Below are 24928 nucleotides of genomic sequence, written 5' to 3'. Positions count from 1 at the left end.
CCTTGCTGGTCCTGCTGCAGGCTCAAGGCAATTGCTAGTTCAACCATGGTCTCATCATCTGCGTCAGGCGGGATGTCCAGCATGGGAGGGAAGCCCTCTGCGCCTGCCAGCAGAGCCTCCAGGGGAGAGGGGTTGCCATTGTTGACATTTTCAGCTGTCTCCAGGACCATCGACTCAGACTGCAGAGAGAAAACTCTGTCAGTGTCCCTTAGCAAACTGTGACTTTTGGAAGTCCACTGAATAAGAACTAGAGGGGAATTTGAAGATCCTCTTTCCCTCTCCTGCTGCCAGACTCACCACCATCTCAAAATCTCCATGGTCCACCTCACTCTGCTCCTGGCTTTCCTGACGGATGTGCCCACCATCTGGGATTCCTGATGACTGCATTTTCTCATCTGCATCATCATCGTCATCATCATCTTTGTCTCCTGAATTAAAGAAACCCCAATCACCTGAAGGTGTTTGTTTTTCCTTCCTTTACATGTGGTGGTGAAAGTCACATAGCAAAAAGTCAACGGACAACACCCTGTGCTTCCAAGGTAAAACTACAGGGTGCTATGCCAAGAGGCTTTTTTTTTTTTTCTTTTGCTTCTGCGACCTAGCAGGATCTAGGAAAACGGAATTAGCACAGACAGCTTGACCCCAAGGAACAGGACTGAAAAAGGATTTGAGAAGGATTTCCCTAAAGCAGAGAAGTCTAAGACCAGTAGGCCCTACAAACTCCCACCTATTTTCACAAAGACTTAGACAAGACATGAAAAATAATACAATTGACGTGTTTGTCATGAAAGTTAAGAGTTTATTCTCTATTTATCTCCAAAACAACTAGGTTAGTAAGATTTCCACACTACATAATCATTATGAGAAGAATTAGAATTAAAATATAAAACCATCAAATGCGAACTAAGGACACCACAACAGGTCCTAGGTAAGCCCACTTCCATGGCAAGGTGGGAGGGCCTTCTAGAAAAGAGGAAGTTCAGAGACTCCTGATGGTCAGGAGACTCTATGTGTTTTGTTTTGTTTTTATTTTTGTTTTTGTTTGGATGAGAGGGCGCTGGTAATGGGGATTGAACCCTGGGGCACTTAACACTAAGCCACATTCCCAGCCCATTTTATTTTTTGAGATAGCATCTCATTAAGTTTCTTAGGGTCTCTCTAAATTGCCAAGACTGGCCTTCAACTTGAGATCCTCCCTCCTCAGTCTTCCAAGTCGCTGTGATTATAGGTCACCCTGCACAATAATCAATGGATTATTAAAGCAAGCAAATTCACTACTCCATGTCATCTCACACAGAAAACATTTTTTCAATTTACATGTAAGAATTATAACTATTTACGAGGTTTAGAGGAAAGTTTCAATAATAGAGGATTAATAAAAAATATTAAATATAAAAAACAAAGCAAACAAATACGTCCTTAATTAGAAACACGAACTGTTGGCAATGTAGGTTCTAGCTAAAGAAAAGACCACAAACCACAACCTAACTCATCAAAAGCTTAGATAAGATACATGTTCCTCAAGGAAGAATGTCTGAAAGTCACACGCTGTATACACTTCTCCAGACACACACTGTCCCATCCAGCAGGCACAAACCACATGTGGCTATTGAGCACTAAGAGTTGGCTAGTCCAGACAGAGATGTGCCACTCGTGTAAAACACACACTGGACTTAAAAGGCGGTGCCACGAAACAAAGCATTTCACCAGTAGTTTTTTATATTGGCTACATGCTGAAATAATATTTTTGTTATACTGGATCAAGTACATTTTTAGTAAATTAATTATCCATAGCTCATTATACTCCTTATGTGACTGTTAGAAAATTTAAAAACATATGTAACTTTCCTTTGAAACTTATTTCTGAATCAAATCAAGTAACCAGAGTGATGTAGTATAATGCTTATTAGGCAGTTTGTAGAAATGCTCTTACTAAAATGTAAAATGGTGAACCCCTGAACCCGTCCAAGTGTATTATGAGGGAAATCTGTGAAATCTGCTCTCAAACTTATTGTCAGTAAGTCTATTGAAGATTCTGCCCCTTAGGCAACAAAATGGACCCTTAAGAAGAGTTTTTGTGCCAGGGATATTTTTTTTTCCTGATAAGTTCATTTTGTGTTTGGTCACTAGGATCTTTACAAATGTTCTTATGCTGGAACTCCTAAGACACTCAGCCAAGTATGAAGTACTCACTAATGACCACGCGGGACCTTGTCATGCAAATTCCTGTATCCTTTGCTTGGTTTCTGTGTTACCTTTATTTTTGCATGGTCTGGATTTTCACTCTTTTTAGTCTACTTACCATATGCATTTTTATATGCCACCCTAAAATTCTTCTCGGAATAGTAGAGTAAAAAACAGAAAAACGAAAGCAAAAGCTCTTGGTCAACATGAGCAGCACTTCCTAAGGCTGTACCTCTTCTCCCACCTCCCAAACCCCCCAAGAGACAGAAGCCTACACCCAGACCTCACATTACCCATTGGTGTGTTGCTTCGAGGGGAAGAGGGTAAAGTCACATGTCTCCGTTTGTTCCTGGGCCTTAGGACTCGAATTAGAGCTTGTTTACAAGAGAAGCTCACAGCAGGATCCTGAAGTTTAAAAAGAAACTGTTATGTTTATTGACAAAAAGCAGCTGCAACACTGTCACTCATACACCATGAAGACCTATCTCTCCTGCACTCAACTGACCAAATTCAGCAGGTTAAGCTGACTGGACTTCTAACCTGGCATAAAGAAGATCCATTCACTGCCTTCCTATCTTTCAGTTCTCGGTGACAGGCTGGCAGGCTATTTGCCCCTGAAGTCACTTCTGACTCCCTACAAATGGACCCTGGTTTTTCTTCAGATGGTCAAGTCCTCAGTGCTCCTCTTAGCTCTGTGCTATAAATGGTAATTCCAACATCCAGCTTCTGTGCCAGGTAACTAGAAAGACACATCTTAGTGTACTATATTCATTCACGTGTTCATTTAAGTAACACTTACTTAGCAATACATAGCAAGTACCAGACTAGTCTTTGAGGATTCAGCACTAAACAAGAAAGACTAAGCCCACTCACTCCCTTTCCAATCCTTACTCTTCCATGCTGTAAGATCTTAAAGTTTTTATTGATATTTGGAACTATGCATTCCCATTACTTTCCTTTAAGTCTACTTTATTTCATTAGGTTAGCACACTTATTAAAATGTTTTTCCAGACATTCCCATGGTGTCTAATGAGAGGCATCTGGGGGTGGTACTAATACGTACAGGACACAATAGCATCTGCATGTAGATCTTGGATGCAGTGTTGATACAGTCCAGCTCACAAGTACAGTAGCCATGGATAATGTCTACCAGTGCATTGACAGTAGCTTCAATATGAGTAAGGCCTAAAGGGAAGAAAAATATTATCTGAAAACTTGGTGGAAAAGCCTCTAGATACTTGGGAGCTTAAGACAAAAGTGCAAATTCTTACTTCCACATAAAGGTCAAGCTAACAAAAGACAACAGTTGCACAACTCAGCAGAACAAACCCACAAAACACACACAAAGAATGTGGACTGTCAGCGGCACTTGTGATTTATCTTATTAATAGTCTTCTAATCTCCCAAACTGTCTTCAAATATCTTCCAGATATCCTGCATGACAGAAGTAAGCAGCTATCTACTCTGCAGCTATCAAAAGACAAGGCAGGGAAATGTGAAGAGGTAGGTAGACACTAAATGCCCCCTCCTATCCCCAAACCTCAGGCGATGATAAAACATGACCTTGACAATACTGTCGGTCTAGTGTCTAAGCAATCTCCAAACACAGATGAACACCAGGTCCCTCTACTATTTTCTGTTGCTTCCTCTTCCACCTAAGCTTTCAGTATCATGAGAAGTTAAGATACCCACCACAACAGCAGCTTGTAAATAAAATAATTCTCAAGGCTGATACTTAATTTTCAACTTCTCAACGAGCACTGAACCATGTTTTTTTAATGATCTTTTTAGTTGTCGATGGATCTTTATTTAATTAATTTATTTATATGTAGTGCTGAGAATTGAACCCAGTGCCTCACATCTGTTAGGCAAGTGCTCTATCACTGAACCACAACTCCAGCCCCCTGAACAAAGATTTTTTTTTTTTTTTTTTTTTTTTGCGGTGCTGGGGATCGAACCCAGGGCCTTGTGCTTGCAAGGCAAGCACGCTACCAACTGAGCTATATCCCCAGCCCCTGAACCAAGTTTTAAAATATGTTTTTAAAAATAATAATAAGGGGCTGGGGAGGTAGCTCATTTGGTAGAGTGCTTGCCTTGTAAGCACAAGGCCCTGGGTTCGATCCCCAGCACCCAAAAAAAAAAATAATAATAATAATAATAATAATAATAATAATAATAGGGGCTGGGGAGATAGCTCAGTTGGTAGAGTGCTTGCCTTGCAAGCACAAGGCCCTGGGTTCGATCCCCAGCACCCAAAAAAAAAAAATAATAATAATAATAATAATAATAATAATAATAAATACCATAGAAGATACATACACACAGGAATATCTCTTTATGTGAAACATGCAACTCCACATGAAGAGATATAGTACAAGAAAATCCCACTCTGCCACAATGCTAATTCCTGAATCAGGAATAATGCACTGATCTCACAGACTTCTATTTCCCAATTATTAATTCTGGAAGAAATGAATGATGAAGGCTAAAGGTTAAGAGTCATAGCAATTCAAAGACAGAACTTATATCAACTTCACTGTGTATCAAGTGTCAAATATCCCTTCTAACATGATACCTGGCAGGCAAGCAGGGGCCAAGAAGGCATTCTTGGGTTTGGATGCATGGAGCTTCCAGAAGTGGTTCACAAGCTGGGTGATGAAACTACAGCAATCTCCTTCCACCTGCTTCTGCAGCTCCTTCCCCTCATCCACTCCTTCTACGCAGGAGAAAGAAGATTATTAACGATGGTAAATCAAAGATGGAATTTAATTTGTTTTAAGGTTAACTCAGGTCAAGGAAGCTTGCCTGCGGAGGGAGTTTCAAGTGGGGCCCCAATCAACATGCCAACTATCCCTAGATTCCAGCAGGCACATCTAGGAAAAAAACAGTCTGGGAAAGGAATGTCACAGAAAACATTGTATGTTAGAATTAAGTAGAAAGGGGAGCATTCAGGATCTTTACAGCAGATTAAAAGATGTCCATTCCAACTGTTCAACTTCTAAAATCTAGGGGAACATCTGAGAATGATTCTAGGATCGTAGTATTAGGAGGACAAGCAGGACAATGACAGCACAGGCGAACGTGCAAATAATAAGAAAACGTAAAGGCATCGATTCACAATATTTGAAAATGGCAAAACATATCAGCTACCCAGATAATGTGAGGAAAGATGAGGAAACAGAATCCAGCACTGAGAAAGGTCGCTGCACATAGTAATAAAGCACTGGCAAAAAGACAGTATGAGAGTGCAAGATACAACCCATTACTTCAATATGAGCAGGGCCACCCAAGCTTGGCTTTACCCTGAAGATCACGATAGGGGTTAAGTCCAGACACGTATTATACCTGATGACAAGAACACTAAATAAACTCAAGTATAATCAAATCAAACTCGAGATGAGCACTAGAAAGGGCATTCAGTTAAAAAGGGGCAATCCTAACGTCAAAGGTCCTACAAAGTACAGAGCAAGGAGCAAAATCCTTGTCGCAAAGCCTGAGATCAATGAGAGGCCAGTGAGTACAGAAAGAGGAGGAGAGAGGGTAAAGAAGGTATATTAAGCAGATTTCAGGACCACGGCCACACAGGCCAAGTTCACCTGTTTCCATCTGAGGCAGCTTTGACTCCGTAAAGTGGACAAGGTTGTTAGGACGCATGATGGCGATGGAACGAGCTGTGATCACCAGCCTCTGGAACACCTCGGGGTCCAAGTCCTTGCCTTCTTTGGTGGATGCATTGAGACACTGCACAGCTTTGCTCAATAAGGCCTGATCCTATAAGACACGGCATCACAGAGAATCAACCATAAGCAAAGGCTGGACACTAAAGCAAAGAATGTCATCCCCTCTCAGGAGAGCAGATCAATTCCAACCAACCACCCAGAACAAACCTTCAAAGCAGCCCAATATGTTAAACTTACTAATACATAAAACATTAAAGTCAAAAGTCATGCAATCAGTATCAAAGCATGATAGGAAAATTAGTCCACTCAAGTCTCCAGGACTGCAGCAGCCTGGATCTCCCTCCAGAAGAGCAGTTTCTCAGCAAGTTCCTAGTGCCTAAGGGCAACATTTCCAAAATGTCCTTTCCTTGGGAGGGTCAGCAGGTTAAACTCACGTTTCTCAGTTTTATGGGCAGGAGACAAAGAAGTAAACAAGGCTTCTGGGCTGGTAGCTTCTAAACTGTCATCTTGTCCACATAAGGAAACTGGCCTAATTCACCTCCTTTAGCAGCCACTGACTTTATGGGTAAGGCCCTCTCTGCCCAAATTTCCCCTTCAGATGCTCCTCAATGACTGCCTCAGGGAACAGGATGCCTTTCGCATCATCCTACAGCCAGGAGTGGGGTGAAAACACTAGCAGCTCTACCCGCTGAGTGACTACCCTCCCCTCATTCTTCTAGGGAGAAGCTGCCACCCTTAGTATCCCTCTCTTTCTTAAGTTTTGCTGATACTCTTAGAGGAATAGAAAAACAACACAAATCAGTGGCCCACTGGACAGCTAATCCTCAGCTTTGAGTGGTGTTCGTGCATTTCCCAGGAGAAACTCTAGACTTGGGTCTAACCTCAGTGCAGCTTACACAGCTGTGCCCTTGCTTCACACACAAAGACAACTTACTCAACTCCCCGGCAGGGTCACAACTTCCAACTCTACCGAAGCCTCCCTGAAAGGGAACGATTACCTTGTGGCTGTGATAGGCTGAGCGGCTGGTGTGGAGGCTGGCCAGAAGGCTCTTGGACTGTTGCTGGACACTGGCAGGTGCTGGCAGGGACAGCAGCAAAGTGGCCAGTTCCTGAGCTGCATTCTTGTTTCTCTCCTGATGTGAAAGACAGCAGTTATCACTAACCCCACCAACGCACTGCAGAATGAACTCCCTATCTGCCCTCCCCATCCTGCCTTTGAGGCCACCAGAGCTAGGTCATATGGCATAGGCTGCAAAGACCAAAAAAAGGAAAAAAAGAAAACCTGTTTCAGCAATCATAATCTTCCTATAACATAGGTGAAGTACTAGGATCCAAGCTCACAACTACCTATCCTACTCTATGACATGGCTCACTATGGGCCCCCAAAAGCAGGATGTGAGGCCCAAAGCCGAAGACTTCTCTGGAGCTTCTCTGAGAATCAAGATTAGGCTGTAAGTGTTGGTTAGCTGTGAGGCCTTGGGCCTCAGACAACTCCACTGACTTCCTGCCTCTTCAGAAAGCTCCCATGTGCTTTGAAGAAGTAACTTGCCTTCTCGATGATTGGGCCAACAGCAAAGCAGCTTTCCAGGGCTTCTAAAGAACTCACAACCAGCCTGGGGAGACAGAAAACCTGGCTTGAGTACAACAACCGTTCTCTCCGTCTCGTGCTTTAGCCTAGGCAAACTATAGTCGTAAGGACCTTGGGGACAGCTAATGAATGCCAAATACAAAATCAAAGCACAATAAGACCTGCCACAGGCACCATGCATATCGCTGCCTGTGTTACAGGCCAGAAGAAGCCCAGCTCCTGCTCGGAGATCAACCTGAGGCCATGTTCATAATCCGTAACTCAAAGACAGGGCTTTTCTTGCTCAAAGAGGATAAATGTGCTTCCTTCTGCTGCCTGTGGCGAGGATCACTGAGATGGGCTTAGCAGTCTTGATGCAATGGGACCCAAAGCTCAGGTGCCCAGAGATCAGTGGGCAAAGGGAGATACAAAGGGAAAGGTTAAAGCCAGCTTCCCATACTGAGGAGGTTAGATTTTTCTTACATTTACAAGAAAATGCACATGGACACTTCCCATGAGTCCCTAGGTACGGCAGAGTGAACAAACTATTTTTGGTGCATGCCACTCGCCAATATTCAAAGGGTAGTACAAAGCATCTCTCAAAAAAGTGACAATTCTTCCTTAAGGAAGGAACAGGAGTCCCAACTAGTAAGGTACCAAGTAACGTTCCCAGGGCTTACTCCTCTGAATTTAACGTAGCACAGTAAAAAGACCAACGTCCTGATAGCTGAAACTGGACGGAGAAGGATAAGTATTGAGAGGGGAGCTGGGGAGAAAAGGCGTGAGAGTAAAGGAAGGCAATGGAGTACTAGGGAAGAGGACCTGAGGACAGAACAGACGCAGATAGGACAAGCTCTCTATGGCTAGTGAGCTCACAGGGCTTTCTGCTGGCCCCTCCACCCCGACCCCTTCTCATCTACTACAGAGGAGTAGAGAGGACTGGGGTAAGGGGGAGAGAGAGCTGAGAGAGTCTAACACGGCCAACACCAAGGTGCACTCACAATCCTGGGTATGCTCCATTTTTACACAGGGAGAGCTCTGCAGCCATGCAATGACCAGAACAGAAAGAAGCAGTAGGACTCTTAACAGAAGCAGAATCAACGCAAAGCCACACCATTGCATACGCTGCTCTCTGACACACACTCACTCGTGCAGAGAAAAGAAAGAGGGCATACTAACCGGTCCAGCTTGGTTAGGGACTCAGTTTCAGAACTTGGGGGAGAGGCAAAGAAAAAAAAGGAAAAAAATGTGAAGCTCAGAGAATCCTGGAAACATATCCTAAGCAAACCATATATGAATAGGGTGGGGGTGGGGAGAAAGAGAAAGAAGGAGGTGGTTGCTGCTGGGAGGCACTAGTTTCAAGCAGGGCTATTCTTACAACTTACAATGTAAGAACTCACAATCTTACATCGTGAATTATTTCATCTACCATGGCAAACCAGCAGCTCCTAGCAAACAGAAGCCAAGCACTATGCTTGTGAATGCCACCATAGGGGGACATAAGGAGACTCTGCTACAGGGTGCAGCAGAGCCTCTCTTGCTGGCAATGTCATAACCACAAAGTAAGTAGCTAGTGCAGAGGAAGATGAGAAGATGATGCAATCAGCATGGAGGGAAGATGTTTCCCTAGTATCTCAGCAAGTCTGGATCCTAGTCTACAATGCAGACTTAAGTACCTTTCAGTCTGTGGCCTCTGCTGCTCCAAAATGTACCAAGAATTAGGAGAAAGGATAAAACACCTGCCTGAGCAGAAACTGTGGTATCAGATGACTCTGAGCCCACCTTTCAGGCTTTAGCTGCACATTAAGGAGAAACTGAACATGGGGGAGTTATGTGAAAACTAGAAAATCACAGGCTAGACTTGGAACAGGCGCAGAGGCAGAATCTTAAGACACAGCAAGGTTCTGCAGTCAGTGGACCATGGTGAAAACTGAAGCCAACCCCCGCCACTGCTGGTACCTCTCCAAGACAGTGCCACTGGTCGTGGTAGGGGCTGCTGAGTCGCTGTCTCCAGTGCCATTGCTCTGGTTCAGGTTGGAAGGGCAGATGTTGCTGACAGAAGCAGAAGGGAACTCTTCTGGGGGTTCATCAGGCCAGCCAAACTGTTCCTTCGTCTTGCCATAAACTTTAACAGCATCTATCATGGTGACACCTGCTGGATCCACTGAGGCACCAACTGCAATAAGCAAGAGAAGCCTACAGGAAGCACATCCTCTAAAGAGCTAGGACCACCCTAGGCAAAGAGCCAGAGCAGTCTGGGCAAAGGGGCAAACCACATCAATTTTATAAACATAGAGCATTTTTATCTCTTGAGACACTAGTGGCACTTTAAATGGTGACTGCACAAAGAAACAGTTCCATGCACCAAAAGTCTATGAAGTTTCAAAGAGTCCCTAAACATCAATGCAAGGACCCTCTTGTGCCGTCTCATCCCCGGCAGTCTCTGAACACTTCCACTGTTCAGAGTAGAGGTCATCAGCATGCACTATTTCTAGAACAAAGGACGTCAGATGGGTGGCCAGTAAATTACAGAAAAGATAGCCAGTCTTAAGAAAAGCTTAGAGATTTGTACCTGGAAAGCTTTTTTAAGTCTTTAAAGGCTCAACAAGGACTTGCTAAAACACCTCTCAGAGACGTGGGATTTGAGGCCTACACCTGCACTTGGAGAAAGCCCTGTAATTTCATATGCCAGTCCTGCCTCCCCTCACAGCCCCATCAGTGAGGTTAACCTGACACCACAGAAGCCAACAAGTGACTGAGGCTACACTATCTTTATCCCTCCCATCCTTAGGTATACTCTGTTCCTGGCACTGCCTCTTTTACATCCCAAGTGAAGAGTCCTGATGGCAGAGACCACAGAGAAATCAGTAAAGCTGAGAGATCTTATATCACTGGTGGGTCACAGACTAGTGGCCTCTAATCCAGCACTCATAATGAGAGGACAGAAGTCTGCATGCAGGGTAGGTGACTCACTAAATAGGTTTAGCTTCTTATCAGCTTGCAGGGCTTCTTCTCTTGTGAAGGGGAAATCAAACCAGCGTGAGCGACTCAGATTAAGTTGCATAGTTCTGCCGAAGATCTCAATATACGATGGGGCCCGTTCGATAGCCTGAGTCCCAATCTGGATCCGCATGCCTGTCATCACCATGGTGCTGTTGTTGTTACTAATCTCGATAGTGAAGCCACCAGGCTGGAGGGAGAAGGCACATATCAGAAAACTAAGAGAAGTTCTTAAATTAAATTCAATGCTGATATTGTCACAATGTGTGTGCCCAGATAAGACTTCTTTCTTCTAACTCCTCAGTAATGACTTTCTTACTTACAAGAATGAGAAAACAGGCAGGGAAAGGACTCTCTTTCATGTCTGACTTCTTTCTCCCCAGCATTTAACAACATTCTGCTGCCCTCTTACACAGTAACCACAAATGGTGGAAACCAAACTTATAGGATCAGAGTCTTTCCGCATATGAGAGAAAATGTTTACTTATCTAAGGACTATTTAGCCAGAATTGAGGGTCAGTGATTATGACTACATATTTTATGCTTGTAATCTAAAAGGAGATATGTTTTTAAACCATACTATTGACCAGTCCTTCTATTCAGGGCTTAAACCCAGTACAACAAAGTCCTCACCTTGGTGTTGGCCACATACATGCCAGTGGAGTTCAGCCGGTGCTTTATTTGTTGTGCATTGTAGACTTGTAGGAGATCATTACCACCAAATTCCACATCTGTCAGCTGCTGGTTGTGTTCAAAGAAGTCAATGGGGAAAGTCACCTGGCTAGACGTGCGGGTTGCTATGGAGAACAGTACCAGATTGACAGCATCAGTATGTGTGGTCTCTGGTACCTCCATTCCCACTCCACAGCTAAGGACTCCTCTCAGACTGAGGTTACACACTCCCTCTCATCTTTCTAAGCAAACTCTGATCACAGAATCTGCATCAGCATGATGCCTACATGCTACCTACTAGCTCTCCAGTAGTTATTATCCCTAACCAGTAGACCTACCAGTGCCAAGAAATCTCATACTAGCAGTGCACGGGTAATCCCAGCAGCTTGGGAGGCTGAAGCAGGAGGATCAAGAGTTCAAAGCCAGTCTCAGCAACTAAGTGAGGCTCTAAGCAACTTAGCAAGACCATGTCTCAAAATAAAAATAAAATGATCTGGGGAAAAGGCTCAGTAGATAAGCGCCCCTGGGTTCAGTCCCTGGTACCAGAAAAAAAAAGGAAAAAAAAAAGAAATCTTACTCTGATGGTGGGTGTATGGAAAGCAAGAATTATCTCTGGTTTATCGACGATAAACAACAGAAACTATTTCTGTACGAGAGAATGTGCTACACCATTATCTCAAACCCAGATTCTAGAATGATGTAATATGACAATACCTGCAATGCTCCTTGCTCAGCCAGTTTCACTAACTCCTAAACTCAGTTTTCTCTCCCTTAAAGAGTCCTCTATCAGCCAGGAGCAAGATCACCAGCTCAGAAACCTGTGATGGATTTTCTTCACTACTCTGGGAAATTAAACACCTAAGGAGATCTATTCTTCAATCAGTTCAATCCTGTAAGCAAGTTATTTTCCCTAAACTCAGAAAGAAAACCCCTCAAACAAGGTTGACTACCTTACTCTTCATGGAGCACCAAGCAACTGATGACCTGCAGCAGACAGCCAACAAGTGCTTGCCATCTGGAATCTTTCCTTTCAGGAAACTAATACTTATCTCTGACTATTTTTTTAACCAAATGTACAAGCAAGATACCATTTCTTCTCAAATCTTTACAGTGGTTCATTCTGTCACTGCCTAGAAGATTGTGTGCCCATTCCCCACAGAGGGGCCTTACTGATGGTAGCTGTTTTGCGCTTTCGAACAGGCTTCATTATGCTGATGACACTGCTGGGCTGCAGGGATGGCTGGAGCCAGTAGGAGGTGTTCTCCACATTGGCCATGTAAATGCGGAGGCTGCCGTCCTCACACAGCAAGATCATGGTTGTGCGCTGCTGCTCATTGCAGGCAGTGTGCCTAATGGCAACCATGTCTTGGATCTGAGTGGAGGAGACAAAGGAGGGGGTTATTGCCTTCACCTAGAGCTTAGAACCCACAGAGAGAAAGACCCAGAAAGGCTACTGGCTCCGTGCTCAGGTAGGGTTGTGGAAGGGTAGTGAAGAAAAGGCATCTGGGGGATAGGGACTGAAAAATCTTTTAAAGGTTTCCATTGAAAAGAGAAGGAAAAGTTTCATAACCATATGGGAGACTCAGGCACTGACCTTTGCTTTAGCAGGAAGAGTCTTAATCTCCTGGATGAGAAAAGTGTCTGGTTTCACCATAACTACCAGTGGCACACCTGTAGTTTGCTGGACGCAACACACCAAGCCAGGGTGGTTCATCACCTCAGACCACTGGCAAAGGGCAGGAGAAGTCTTACTGCCACCATTGGAACTGCAGACAATAAAACTGTCCACAGTTAGGGTATCAATCACCATTTAATAGTTCTCTTGACCAAAGGCCGCCCTCCAACTAGCTATGATCCCAGAATAACACCCTTGACCAAGGATTCACATTATCTATGAGACAGTTTTGTTCCAAACCCCAAGAAACACTCATACACTCCCAGGACAAGTCCTCATTTAAAATCTAAACTGCTAGGCCGTCATGGTCTGAAAAACAAGTGACACTAAGTGCCCACAGGTTTTCAACTCATAGGGTCATGGAGTTGCCTAAGGCTAATGACCATCAACCTGTAAGGATCTCTAAGCACGTCAAGTTATATCTGAAGTAGTATTGTTCATTTTATTTCATCCCAAACCAGGTAATTCCCAAAAGAGAGGCCTGAGAGAATGCCATAATGGCTCTTCAGTGCCAGATAATACTGAAAGAGATCCTAAATGTCTCCTTTCTTCTCCCTAAATAAGATCCATTAGCACACACACGACTCTCATCTGGAAACTGGGTAAAAGTGTCTGCCTCCTCCAGTTCCAGTCATGCCTCCAGTACTGATAACAAGTTCTACTTCCTGATACAGTGATTTTCTCACAAGAAAGAAATGTAAAGGGCATAATGGCAGGATAAATGCCTTATGATGTCTTCTTAAAACTTGGTAATTATTACAATCACATTTGCTGAATTGACTATAGATCTTTACCCCTTCTGCATAACAGGAACCCCACCCCCTAACACTGCCAAACTACTTCTTATAGCTTGGGGGTCTCCATGGTGGAGGACAAATCTGACAACCTTGGATGTTGCTTGATTTTAAGGATACCTAGCAGGAAAGATGGTTGCTAGAGAAAAGTAAGTTTCTTACATCTCTTAAGATGGACACCAACACTTGGGAGGGGAGTGGACAGCCCCTGTTGAATGATGGTATTGGAAGATGGACATTCAAAGCTCATTCCTACCTTTTGATGTTGATGGGGAAGAGCTGCAATACCTCCAGAGTTGTCCTGCTGATGGTGGCAGCAAACGATTTGCCCTGACAATAACTGAAGAACAGCATCTGCAACACGTGGGAGTAGTACACAGAAACACCTCCACCTGCCACCTGGCTGTTACTGTCCTAGCGGGGCAAGACACACATGTGCATTAACTTGTTGTCCTGGCTTCCAGCTTCCAGGGTAGGCTATTATGAGTTTTTAATCACAGTCAGGTACTCTCACATTCTAAGTATGAGATCCCTGTGGGGAAACTTCAGAAATGCCCTGTGAATAAAGAAACTTCAAATTGAATCAGTTAGTCATAAAAGATAAGGGCTTTTACTGTTAGGTTAACAAGCTAGAAGCACAAAATAAGAAAGAAAAAACAAAATGGAACAAAAACAGAGGAGTTGCTAAACTAATGAAACATGGAACAGAAGGAAATGCCAATACATGCACTAACCTTTAAGTCCTCATGATTGATTTCTAGGACGTTAGTGACATAGAAGGGTCCCTGCTGGGCACTGCTGGCCTCCTCCATAAGCTGAGTATAGATGTACCCAGCTGAAGACATTATGACAATGATGTTCTTTCCCTCCTCATTGAACAGAAAGGTAACATCTCTTATCTTTGAGCTTGGCAGGAGAAAGTAGAAGGTTGGACTCAAGGCATCAACAGACAGGTCATAAATCTGCAAGATGGAAGAAAGCCTAAATAAAGGGTGATCTATTTCAGTCCCATCCCCCAAAGATTCTGGAGAATTCTAACAGCTGCAGTTGGTGAGTAATGGGCATTCACTCTGCATTCAACAAGCTCCTACTAAGTGTTAGGCACTGGGCATACAAACATGAATGAAACCATCTTTTACTCTTCCTCAGGAAATGAGTGGGAAACAAACACAAATTCTGTAACAAGGACAGTAAAAGTGTACACTTACAGTGAGGACAGAAACTATCAATTCCGCCTTACCTACAGACAGAAAGTACCTACTTGGTATCAAAACGAAAAGAAAAAAAGTTGTTGTTTTTTTTTATTTCTGATTTCTGGGAGAAGCTAGCATATAATGGAGATCAGATATTCTAAATTTATAAGCCAGAACATCATCGTAGAGCTGTAACTGTACCTTCACAAAGTCTGCAGTGACAATTGCTAACTCAGTCTGAGAGCCAGGCAACCACACAGCTTTGATGATGAAGTTTCCTGTCGCCAACTGGGGGTGCAGCACCAAGTGATCCGAAACAGAGCCTGAACTACTGAAGGTGAGCACGTGGCAGTCCTGGACACAGTTTAAAGGTAAGTGGTTAAAAGGTGATTTGACAAGCAGACCCACTCATCTGAGTCTTCTTGCTTCCCCTTCTTCCCTGCCATTCCCTGCCATAAGACAGTATTCACACTGTCTAGTAACATATTCAGGCTTGCAGAACACACATAGACGTTTCAAACACAGGAAAATCTGGGAGACCTGGAGGAAACTCAGAGATTTCTTCTGCATTCCAATAGCTTTTAAGTTTCCATTCAACAATGAGTAAGAAAAATGTTGTTGAGAACAGGATATAAGATGACCAGGGCCCACAGTTCAAGATAACCAAATTGGGATCAGCATTCTTACCTTCAGCCCACAAACTGCCAGGTAGTCCTCCTTGCAGGGATTTCCAGTGAGGCTCAACACAGTAAATGGAACTGGGGCAGAAGCCAAGCGAGTCAGAGTCAATTTCCTTTTGCTGGAATCTGCTTGCTTTAGGAGTGCAGAAAGCTGCAGAACAGTGATCTGCAAAGGAACCATTACCAATTTGTTCTTAACCCTAGTCTTCTCAGAGAACAGAAGGCCCAGGGCACGTGACAAACCTCCTTCAGAGATGTTAATTCACAGCTTTTTTTGTTTTTTTTTTAAATGGAAAAGTCTTTTAGGAAATTTTTAGGCAGATATTAGCCTCTATTTCTTCAGGCAAAAAGACACAAAAGGACTTTCATTCCCACTTCATAAGAAGGCACTGAATGCATAACAAAACCAACTTATCTTTGTAGAATCATTTCACAAAATAAATTCCCCCTATGTACTTCTATCCTTTTCTAGTTTCCTGTGAAACTGTTTTTGAAATGTTCTGTAGCTGTTTTAAGGACCATTGACACTTTCACTTTAAGTTTAAAATAAATCATAGTTGTGATGAGAAAGGGCAGAATCCAGAAAAACACAAATTATTTAGCACTCTTCCAGCTTCTCCACAAAACACAAATTTCCCTGTCCTGAGAGCTGGGAAGACAGAGAAGGACTAAATAAGGAACACAAGTCTTCCCACAGAGGTTTTAATCTCTTAGTTTGTACCCTTATGGTGACCAAACTGGGAAAGACAGGGGACCAAGGTCTCCTAAGTACCTTCTGGTCCCTATAAATTTTATAGGAGCTTTGAGTGGGAATTTACTAAGTAGGCCAGTCTTTGTCCTAGTCATATCAGCTCTAAGTCTAGTCAAACAACTCAAGGTTCAAGTAGAAAGACTCCATGGAATCTGTCCCTAATGCACTCCTAGAACCCAGTCTGAGCATGGCACCCTTTCCATGCTGCTTAGCATTTAAAACAAAAATGACCAAAATTAAGTGGGAAGGAATCCAAAGACTCACCTTGCCCTTCTCATGACTGACAGCCAAATGCTGGCGACGCCCATGGGGGGAGGAGAGCACACACATAGCCACCCGCCTGAGTACATGAGCACTAATCAGCTGCCGTATGGTTTGGCCCTGGTCTCCACTATAATTCATTCGAACATTCTCAAAGGCACCTTCCTGGGAGCCTAAGGTGGGAACCTGGCAGAGGAAAGCAGGGAAAGCAAGCAGTAACAAAGCAAGTAAGATCAAATGGATTCATATGGTACTCACATGACAGACACTGCATAATTTAGTCGTTCAAAAGCAATGGGTTCCAACCGCTCATTCATGCACATCTGGGTAAATCTGTCATGTACTGTCAGCCCAATAAGAATTTCTCGTAAAACTAAATTTAATCAATACAAAGTACTGGCCTCTTATAAAATGTTAAAGGTGCTTTCTCTTATAAAATTATGGTGATGATACATGGAATTTGTCTTTTTTGATCTAAGTTGGCAAAATGTAAAAACTACTTTTTGAGTCACCAATCTAACTTTAATATAGTTTAGTTTCATCTTTAATATCAAAAAGTCTAGATAGCTCAGTTGGTAGAGTGCTTGCCTTGCAAGCACAAGGCCCTGGGTTCAATCCCCAGCACCGTAAAAAAAAAAAAAAAAAAGTCTAAAAAGCACTATTCTAAAACTTATTTTTAACAAAATGCCAGAATATGTGTGGATGTGTATACTTCTGAATGATTACTATTCCCTCAGTAATAGCCACCTTGTGAGACCCATTCAAGGGTCTCACTCATAGTTGTTCACTGCTCTTCAGAAATTGCCTCCACTTTACTTCATACTCACCACTACTACTTAAACAACCAGGGAGATCCAAGATGGTGGACTAGAGGGAGGCTGCATTCCTTGTCGCTCTGTAACTCAGGTTTTAAGCAGAGGACAGCTGTTTCTCTATGAGGCAGTCTTTGTTGCTTATTGATCCCCTGCTGTTTGCCCCATTTGTCCACCTCGATTACCCGATTACCCGCAGTCAGCCAGCATATCGACTACTTTTTGAATGCAGATTGTTCACTGACTGCTGCCTATCATCCGCCATTTGCCCGTTTGCCTGCCTCTTGCCTGCCCATTGCCTGCCTTTCACCTACTCATCACCCACCACCTGAGGTCCACCTGCTGATTGTCCACTGCAGACTGACCGCAGATTGCCAGCAGATTGCCATCTGCCTGCTGTTGCCTGGAAGTCCACTGTCACAGTACCCTCAGGATTGGTTACACATGGTTGCAGCCATTTTGAGACAATAGTCAGGACCTGCAGGATACTTCAGTCCAACTGACCACGCCTCACCTCCAGGACCCCTCAACCAGACCGACCACAACCCTATTCCAGGACCCCTGCCCGACCAATCGTACCTCGCCTCCAGGACCCCTGGCTCAATCACACCCACGCCCTGAGCTGCAGCTCCCCATTTGCCAACACATTTGGAAGCCAGTGTGGCCATCTTGGATTATCCTGGAAGCACAAGCTCCCATCTTTAGGTGGGGCAAATTCATCCTGAGATGCCTGCTGGAGACTGAAAGCTCACTGTCAGGTACCTCTCATACATCAGGCTACTGAAGACTGGGAGGTTTGAATACTAAATGACTGTTTTAGTGTAGATTTTTTTTCTTTTCTTTTTTCTCCTTTTTGAAAAATTTTAAGATTTTATTTCTTTACTTTTCTTGCTCTAGTTTTCTTTTGTTTACCTATTTCCTCAGAGTTTCTTTCTTCCTTTTCTCATGCTAACAACCAACTGCTTTTGATTATGCTTTTATTCTGTCTACAATCTAGAACTTCTTTGTACTTTTTTCTTATCCCATTAACAGTTACATCCTACACCCCTTCCCATCCTCTTTGTCCTCCATTGGAACTGCAGACCTTATTACAAATCTATTTGTTATACTGCAGATAATAGTTGAACTCATCCTCTCTATTATGACAATATTGTTAACGTCTTCATAGGTGCTATTTGGTTTAGGGCTGCATATTGTCTGTACTGGGTGCTGCTAATATTGATCTCCCCCATAAAGAAGAGGTTTTAGAAATCTGTAGGGTCACTATAAGCCTACGGGGGGAATCTTCAACAACCCAGATCTGCACTGCTAGATGGGAAGATACGTGAACAACATGAAAAAACAAGGAAAGGAAATGTTCCAAACAACCTAAATTCTATATTAATAGAATCCAGTGACAGTTTGGTAGAAGAAATGTCAGAAAAGGAGTTCAGAATATACTTATTTAAAATAAGTCGTGAAGCAAAGGATAAGAGAGCAAATGCAGGCAATGAATGATCACTCCAACAAGAGGTTGAAAGCGCAACGGCAGAAAGCAAAAGATAATTTCAACGAAGACATAGATTCTCAAAAAAAAAAAACAAAAAAAAACCAGAAATCCTTGAAATGAAGGAAACAATAAACCAAATAAAAAATTCAACAGAAAGCATCACCAACAGACTAGATCACTTGGAAGACAAAATATTTAACCTTGAAAATAAAGTTGACCAAACAGAGAAGATGGTAAGAAATCGTGAAAGAAACCTCCAAGAACTATGGGACATCATGAAAAGACCAAATTTAAGAATTATCGGGATTGAGGAAGGCACAGAGATACAAACCAAGGGAATGAACAACCTATTCAATGAAATAATATCAGAAAATTTCCCAAACCTGAAGAAAGAAATGGAAAATCAAATACAAGAGGCTTACAGAAAGATCCACACCAAGGCACATTATAATGAAAATGCCTAACATACAAAATAAAGATAGGATTTTGAAGGCTGCGAGAGAAAAGCATTACATTTGGGGGAAAACCAATACAGATATCAGCAGATTTCTCAGTCCAGACCCTAAAAGTTAGAAGGTCCTGGAACAATATATTTCAAGCTCTGAAAGAACATGGTTGCCAACCAAGAATCCTATACCCAACAAAACTAACCTTCAGATTTAAAGATGTAATAAAATCCTTCCATGATAAACAAAAGTTAAAAGAATTTACAAATAGAAAGCCTGCACTACAGAATGTTCTCAGCAAAATATTCCATGAGGAGGAAATGAAAAAACAACAATGTAGGTCAGCAAAGGGAAAACCAATTAAAGGAGAAACCAAATCAAGTTAAAAACCAAAAATAAGCCCAAATGACTGGGAATACAAATCATATCTCAATAATAACCCTGAATGTTAATGGCCAAAACTCATCAATCAAAAGATCCAATAATATGCTGCATTCGAGAAACTCATCTCACAGAAAATAACATCCACAGTCTAAAGGTGAAAGGATGGGGAAAAACCTACCACGCACATGGACTCAGTAAAAAAGCAGGGTTTCCATCCTTATATCAGATAAAGTGGACTTCAAGCCAAAATTAGTCAGAAGGGATAAAAAAGGACATTTCATACTGTTTAAGGGAACCATAAATCAGGAAGACATAACGATCGTAAATATTTATGCCCCAAATGATGGCGCATCCATGTACATCAAACAAATTCTTCTGAATAGACCGCAACACGATAATTCTGGGTGACTTTAGCACACTGCTGTCACCACTGGATAGATTTTCCAAACAAAAACTAAACAAAGAAACCATAGAACTCAATAACACAGACTAACTTAACTTAGACTTACGACATATATAGAATATTCCATCTATCAACAAGCGAATACACTTTCTTAGCAGTACATGGATCCTTCTCTAAAATAGACCATACATTATACCACAAAGCAGCCCCTAGTAAATGCAAAAAACCCAGAGATACTACCTTGTGTTCTATCAGATCATAATGGAATGAAATTAGAAATCAATGACAAAAAAAAAACCAGAAACAACTCCAACACCTGAAGACTAAATAACATGCTACTGAATGAAGCACGGATAACAGAAAACATCAGGGAGGAGATAAAAAATTCTTAGAGGTAAATGAGAATGATTATACAACATAACAAAATCTCTGGTTCACTATGAGAGCAGAACTAAGAGGAAAATTCACTGCATGGAGCACATTTAAGAAAAGAATAAAAAGTCAACAACTCAATGACCTAACATTACATCTCAAAGCCCTAGAAAAAGAAAAACAGAATACCACCAAAAGTAGTAGAAGACAGAAAATAATTAAAATCAGAGCTGAAATCAAAGAAATTGAAACAAAAGAAACAATTCAAAAAATTGACAAAACAAAAAGTTGGTTCTTTGAAAAAGTAAACAAAATAGATAAACCCTTAGCCACACTAACAAAGAGGAGAGAAAGCTCCAATTACTAAAATTTGTGATGAAAAAGGAAATATCATGACAGACACCACTGAAATACAAAACATAATGAGAAGCTAATCTGAAAATCTATCCTCCAACAAAATAGAAAATATCAAAGACATTGACAAATTTCTAGAGACATGTGATCCTCCCAAACTGAACCAGGAGGACATACACATTTTAAACAGATCAATTTCAAGCAATGAAATAGAAAAAGTCATCAAAAGTCTACCAACCAAGAAAAGCCCAGGACCAGACAGATTCTCAGCTGAGTTCTACAAGACCTTCAAAGAAGAACTCATTCCAATATTCCTCAAAGTATTCCAGGAAATAGAAAAGGAGGGAACCCTTCCAAATTCATTCTATGAAGCTAATAGCATTCTGATACCAAAACCAGACAAAGACACATCAAGGAAAGAAAATTTTAGACCAATATCTCTGATGAATATAGACAAAAAATCCTTAACAAAATACTGGCAAATCACATACAAAAACATATTAAGAAGATAGTGCACTACAATCAAGTGGGGTGATCCCAGGGATTGTTCAACATCTGGAAATCAATAAATGTAATTCATCACATCAATAGACTTAAGGTTAAGAATCATATGATTATTTCAATACATGCAGAGAAAGTGTTTGACAAAATCCAACACCCCTCATGTTCAAAACACTAGAAAAAATAGGGATAGAAGGAACACACCTCCACATTGTAAAGGCTATTTATGCTAAGCCCATAGCTAACCTCATTCTTAATGGAGAAAACTGAAAGCATTCCCTTTAAAAACTGGAACAAGACAGGGATGCCCTCTTTCACCACTTCTATTCAATATCGTCCTTGAACTACTCGCCAGAGCGATTAGACAGATCAAAGAAATCAAAGGGATACGAATAGGAAAAGAAGAACTCAAGCTGTCACTATTTGCTGATGACATGATTCTATATTTAGAGGATCCAAAAACTCCACCACAAAACTTCTAGACCTAAAAAATGAATTCAGCAAAATAGCAGGATATAAAATCAACACGACTAAATCTAAAGCATTCTTATTAATAAGCAATGAATCATCTAAAAGGGAAATGAGATAAACAACTCCATTCATAATAGCCTCAAAAAATAAAATAAAATAAAATACTTGGGAATCAATACAACCAAAGAAATGAAAGATCTCTACAATGAAAACTACAAAACATTAAAGAAAGAAATTGAAGAAGACCTTAGAAGATGGAAAGATCTCCCATGTTCTTGGATAGGCAGAATTAATATTATCAAAATGATCACATTTCAAAAGGCGCTATACAGATTCAATGCAATTCAATTAAAATCTCAATGACATTTCTCATAGAAATAGAGAAAACAATCATGAAATTCATCTGGAAGATCAAAAGACCCAGAATAGCCAAAGTAATCCTGGGCAGAAAGAGTGATACAGGAGGTATCACAATACCAGAACTTAAACTCTACTATAGAGCATAGTAACAAAAATGGCATGGTATTGGCACCAAAATAGACAGGTAGACCACTGATACAGGATAGAAGACACAGAGACATACCCACAGAAGTACAGTATCTCATACTAGACAAAGATGCCAAAAACATACAATGGAGAAAAGACAGCCTCTTCAACAAATAGTGCTGGGAAAACTGGAAATCCATATGCAGTATAAAATGAAATTAAAGCCCTATCTCCTCTCACTCTGTACAAAACTCAACTCAAAATGGATCATGGTTCTAGGAATTAGACCTGAGACCCTTCACCAAATAAAAGAAAAAGTAACGGGCTGGGGAGATAGCTCAGTCGGTAGAGTGCTTGCCTCGCAAACACAAAGCCCTGGGTTGGATCCCCAGCACCACAAAAAAAAAAAAAAAAAAAAAAAAAAAAAAAAGAAAGAAAAAGAAAAAGTAGGCCGGAATCTCCATCCTAAGTCTGGCTTAGGACCAGACTTCCTTAACAAGACCCCCATAATGCAAGAAATAAAAGCAAGAATCAACAAATGAGATAGATTCAAACTAAAAAGCTTTTTCTCAGCAAAGGAAACAACTGATAATGTGAAGAGAGCCTACAGAGTGGGAGAAAATCTTTTCCACAAACACTTCAGACAGAGCACTTATCTCCAAAGTTTATAAAGAACTTTAAAAACTTTACACCAAAAATACAAAGAACCCAATCAATAAATGGGCTAAAGAATTGGGCTGATATGTCACAGAAAGATATACAGGTGATCAACAAATATATGAAAAAAGTGCTCATCACTCCTAGTAATTAGAGAAATGCAAATTAAAACCACCCTAAGATTTCATCTAACTCCAATTAGAATGGCTATTATCAAGAACACAAGCAATAGTTAAAGGTTGGCGTGGATGTGGGGGAAAGGGTACACTCATACATTGCTGGTTGAGTTGCAAATTGGTACAGCCACTCTGGAAAGCAGTATGCAGATTCCTCAGAAAACCTGGAATGGATCTGCCATCTGACCCAGTTATCCCACACTCCTTGGTTTATAGCCAAAGGACTTAAAATCAGCATACTACAGTGATGCAGCCACATCAATGTTCATAGCTGCTCAATTCACAACAGCTAGACTGGAACCAACTGAGATGCCCTTCAATTGATGAATGTTTAAAGAAACTGTGGTATATATACACAATGGAATATTACTCAGCCATAAAGCAGAATAAAATTATGGCATTTGCTGGTAAATGAATGAAGTTGAAAAATATCATGCTAAGTGAAATAGGCCAAGCCCCAAAAACCAAAGGCCGAATGTTTTCTCTAATAAGTGGATGATGATACATAACATTGGGGGGTGGCAGCAGCAGGGAGAGAAAAATGAAGGAACTTTGGATGGTTTAGAGGAAAATGGGGCAGGAGGGGGTGGAGGTAGGAAAGATAATAGAATGAGACAACAGTATTACCTTATGTATATATATGATTACATGAATGGTGTGAATCTACATTGTGTACAAACATAAAAATGAAAAGTTGTACCCCATTTGTGTATAATGAATAAAAATGCAAGCTGCAAAAATAAAAATTTAAATTTAAAAAAAAAAAAAAAAAAAAACAGAAAGATCACACTGAGAAGTCACAATCAGTGCTGAGCAGCTGGTTTTAAAGTGGATAATGACTTACACCTGATAGCACATGCAGAATCACAGGTCAGCTATCTAAAGCACTATAAGCAAAAGAGGACAAGCACTGTTTGGCAAGTTAGATGAACACTGGGGAAGAATCAGTAAGGAGATTTTCTATTTTATATAAAAAGCAAATGTATAACTATTATAATGACCCCAAAGTGTAGTACCCACATCTTAGGGGTTCATATATTCATGACCTACAAAGAAGACGTAGATCAACTAGGTTGACTTAAATGCCTCTGATTATCTTCTTTTGAAGCACATTACATATGCTTCATTATTACACTGTTCACAGTATGGTGGGGGATGTCACATCTTAGACACTACACCCTGCATGGCATGGGACTGACTTCTCAGGGCCCTCCTCAGAGGATTTAGCACACCTGGGTATTCCAATGAATTGCTGGTTCCTATAACCACCAAATTTCATGCCCCAACACACTCACCATCAGCTGGTCTGTCATCTCAACCACCTTGTCCACTGTGTGCAGCTCACTGAGGGCTTTCTGTGCCCGGCTGCTGCTCCCCACAGCGGAAGCCTGCTGAAAGTTGGTCTGAATGGCATCCATGAGGAAGTTGAGCATGTCTAACACGAGAGGAGCGAAGGAGAAATTGGCCTGAGAAAAATTGAAATACACAAGTGAAAATAAAAAAAGAGAAAAAACGAATGGGTCATACTCATAATATTCTTGCCAATAACTGCCCTCAGAATCCAGTTTCTTCCCTTCCAGTTGAATATCCTAACCATCATCTCATTCTCTCCATAATCCTGGATTTGATTCCAATTAATATGCTACCATGCTAATAACTCTGGAGGAATATTTCCAAACTAGGGGTCCAAAATCCTAATGATACAAGGCATCCAGCAGATATAATAAGCTAACTTCTCTCCCATGCATATAGGATGGGAAAATTGAGAAAATAATCACTCAAATCATCTTCTGCATTCTGGGGTCCAGATAAGGAACCCAGGACAAGAAAGTATGCTCTAGAGTATTACGAAACTAAGAATTGCCCTCCACCAACCTCTGCACTACTAATACTCCTCAATCATAAATCCTTGTCTATAGT

The 24928-nt window shown here is 41.5% G+C and overlaps 1 protein-coding gene across 10 annotated transcripts in view; it reads right to left on the bottom strand.

Annotated features, from left to right (window-relative positions):
* Positions 1–24928, bottom strand: part of Ubr4 (ubiquitin protein ligase E3 component n-recognin 4) — a 133469-nt gene that overhangs the window by 62439 nt on the left and 46102 nt on the right. For 5 of the 10 annotated variants that reach the window (XM_047542310.1, XM_047542320.1, XM_047542326.1 and 2 more), the window contains exons 39-59: positions 24304–24474; positions 16461–16643; positions 15453–15611; positions 14967–15119; positions 14307–14534; positions 13829–13986; positions 12698–12869; positions 12274–12475; positions 11065–11228; positions 10405–10621; positions 9391–9607; positions 8611–8643; positions 7414–7477; positions 6863–6997; positions 5781–5955; positions 4990–5073; positions 4760–4900; positions 3248–3369; positions 2478–2589; positions 298–428; positions 2–179 (exon numbers count right to left, since the gene is read on the bottom strand). In XM_047542310.1, the coding sequence (XP_047398266.1) occupies positions 2–179; positions 298–428; positions 2478–2589; positions 3248–3369; positions 4760–4900; positions 4990–5073; positions 5781–5955; positions 6863–6997; positions 7414–7477; positions 8611–8643; positions 9391–9607; positions 10405–10621; positions 11065–11228; positions 12274–12475; positions 12698–12869; positions 13829–13986; positions 14307–14534; positions 14967–15119; positions 15453–15611; positions 16461–16643; positions 24304–24474 (3199 nt within the window). The remainder of the gene's footprint in view (position 1; positions 180–297; positions 429–2477; positions 2590–3247; positions 3370–4759; positions 4901–4989; positions 5074–5780; positions 5956–6862; positions 6998–7413; positions 7478–8610; positions 8644–9390; positions 9608–10404; positions 10622–11064; positions 11229–12273; positions 12476–12697; positions 12870–13828; positions 13987–14306; positions 14535–14966; positions 15120–15452; positions 15612–16460; positions 16644–24303; positions 24475–24928) is intronic. The other 5 variants (XM_047542370.1, XM_047542384.1, XM_047542351.1 and 2 more) reach the window with 4 other exon arrangements.

Source organism: Sciurus carolinensis, chromosome 1 (assembly GCF_902686445.1).
Source record: "Sciurus carolinensis chromosome 1, mSciCar1.2, whole genome shotgun sequence".
Lineage (NCBI taxonomy): Eukaryota > Metazoa > Chordata > Mammalia > Rodentia > Sciuridae > Sciurus > Sciurus carolinensis.
This window is presented reverse-complemented; position numbering and strand designations above follow the sequence as displayed.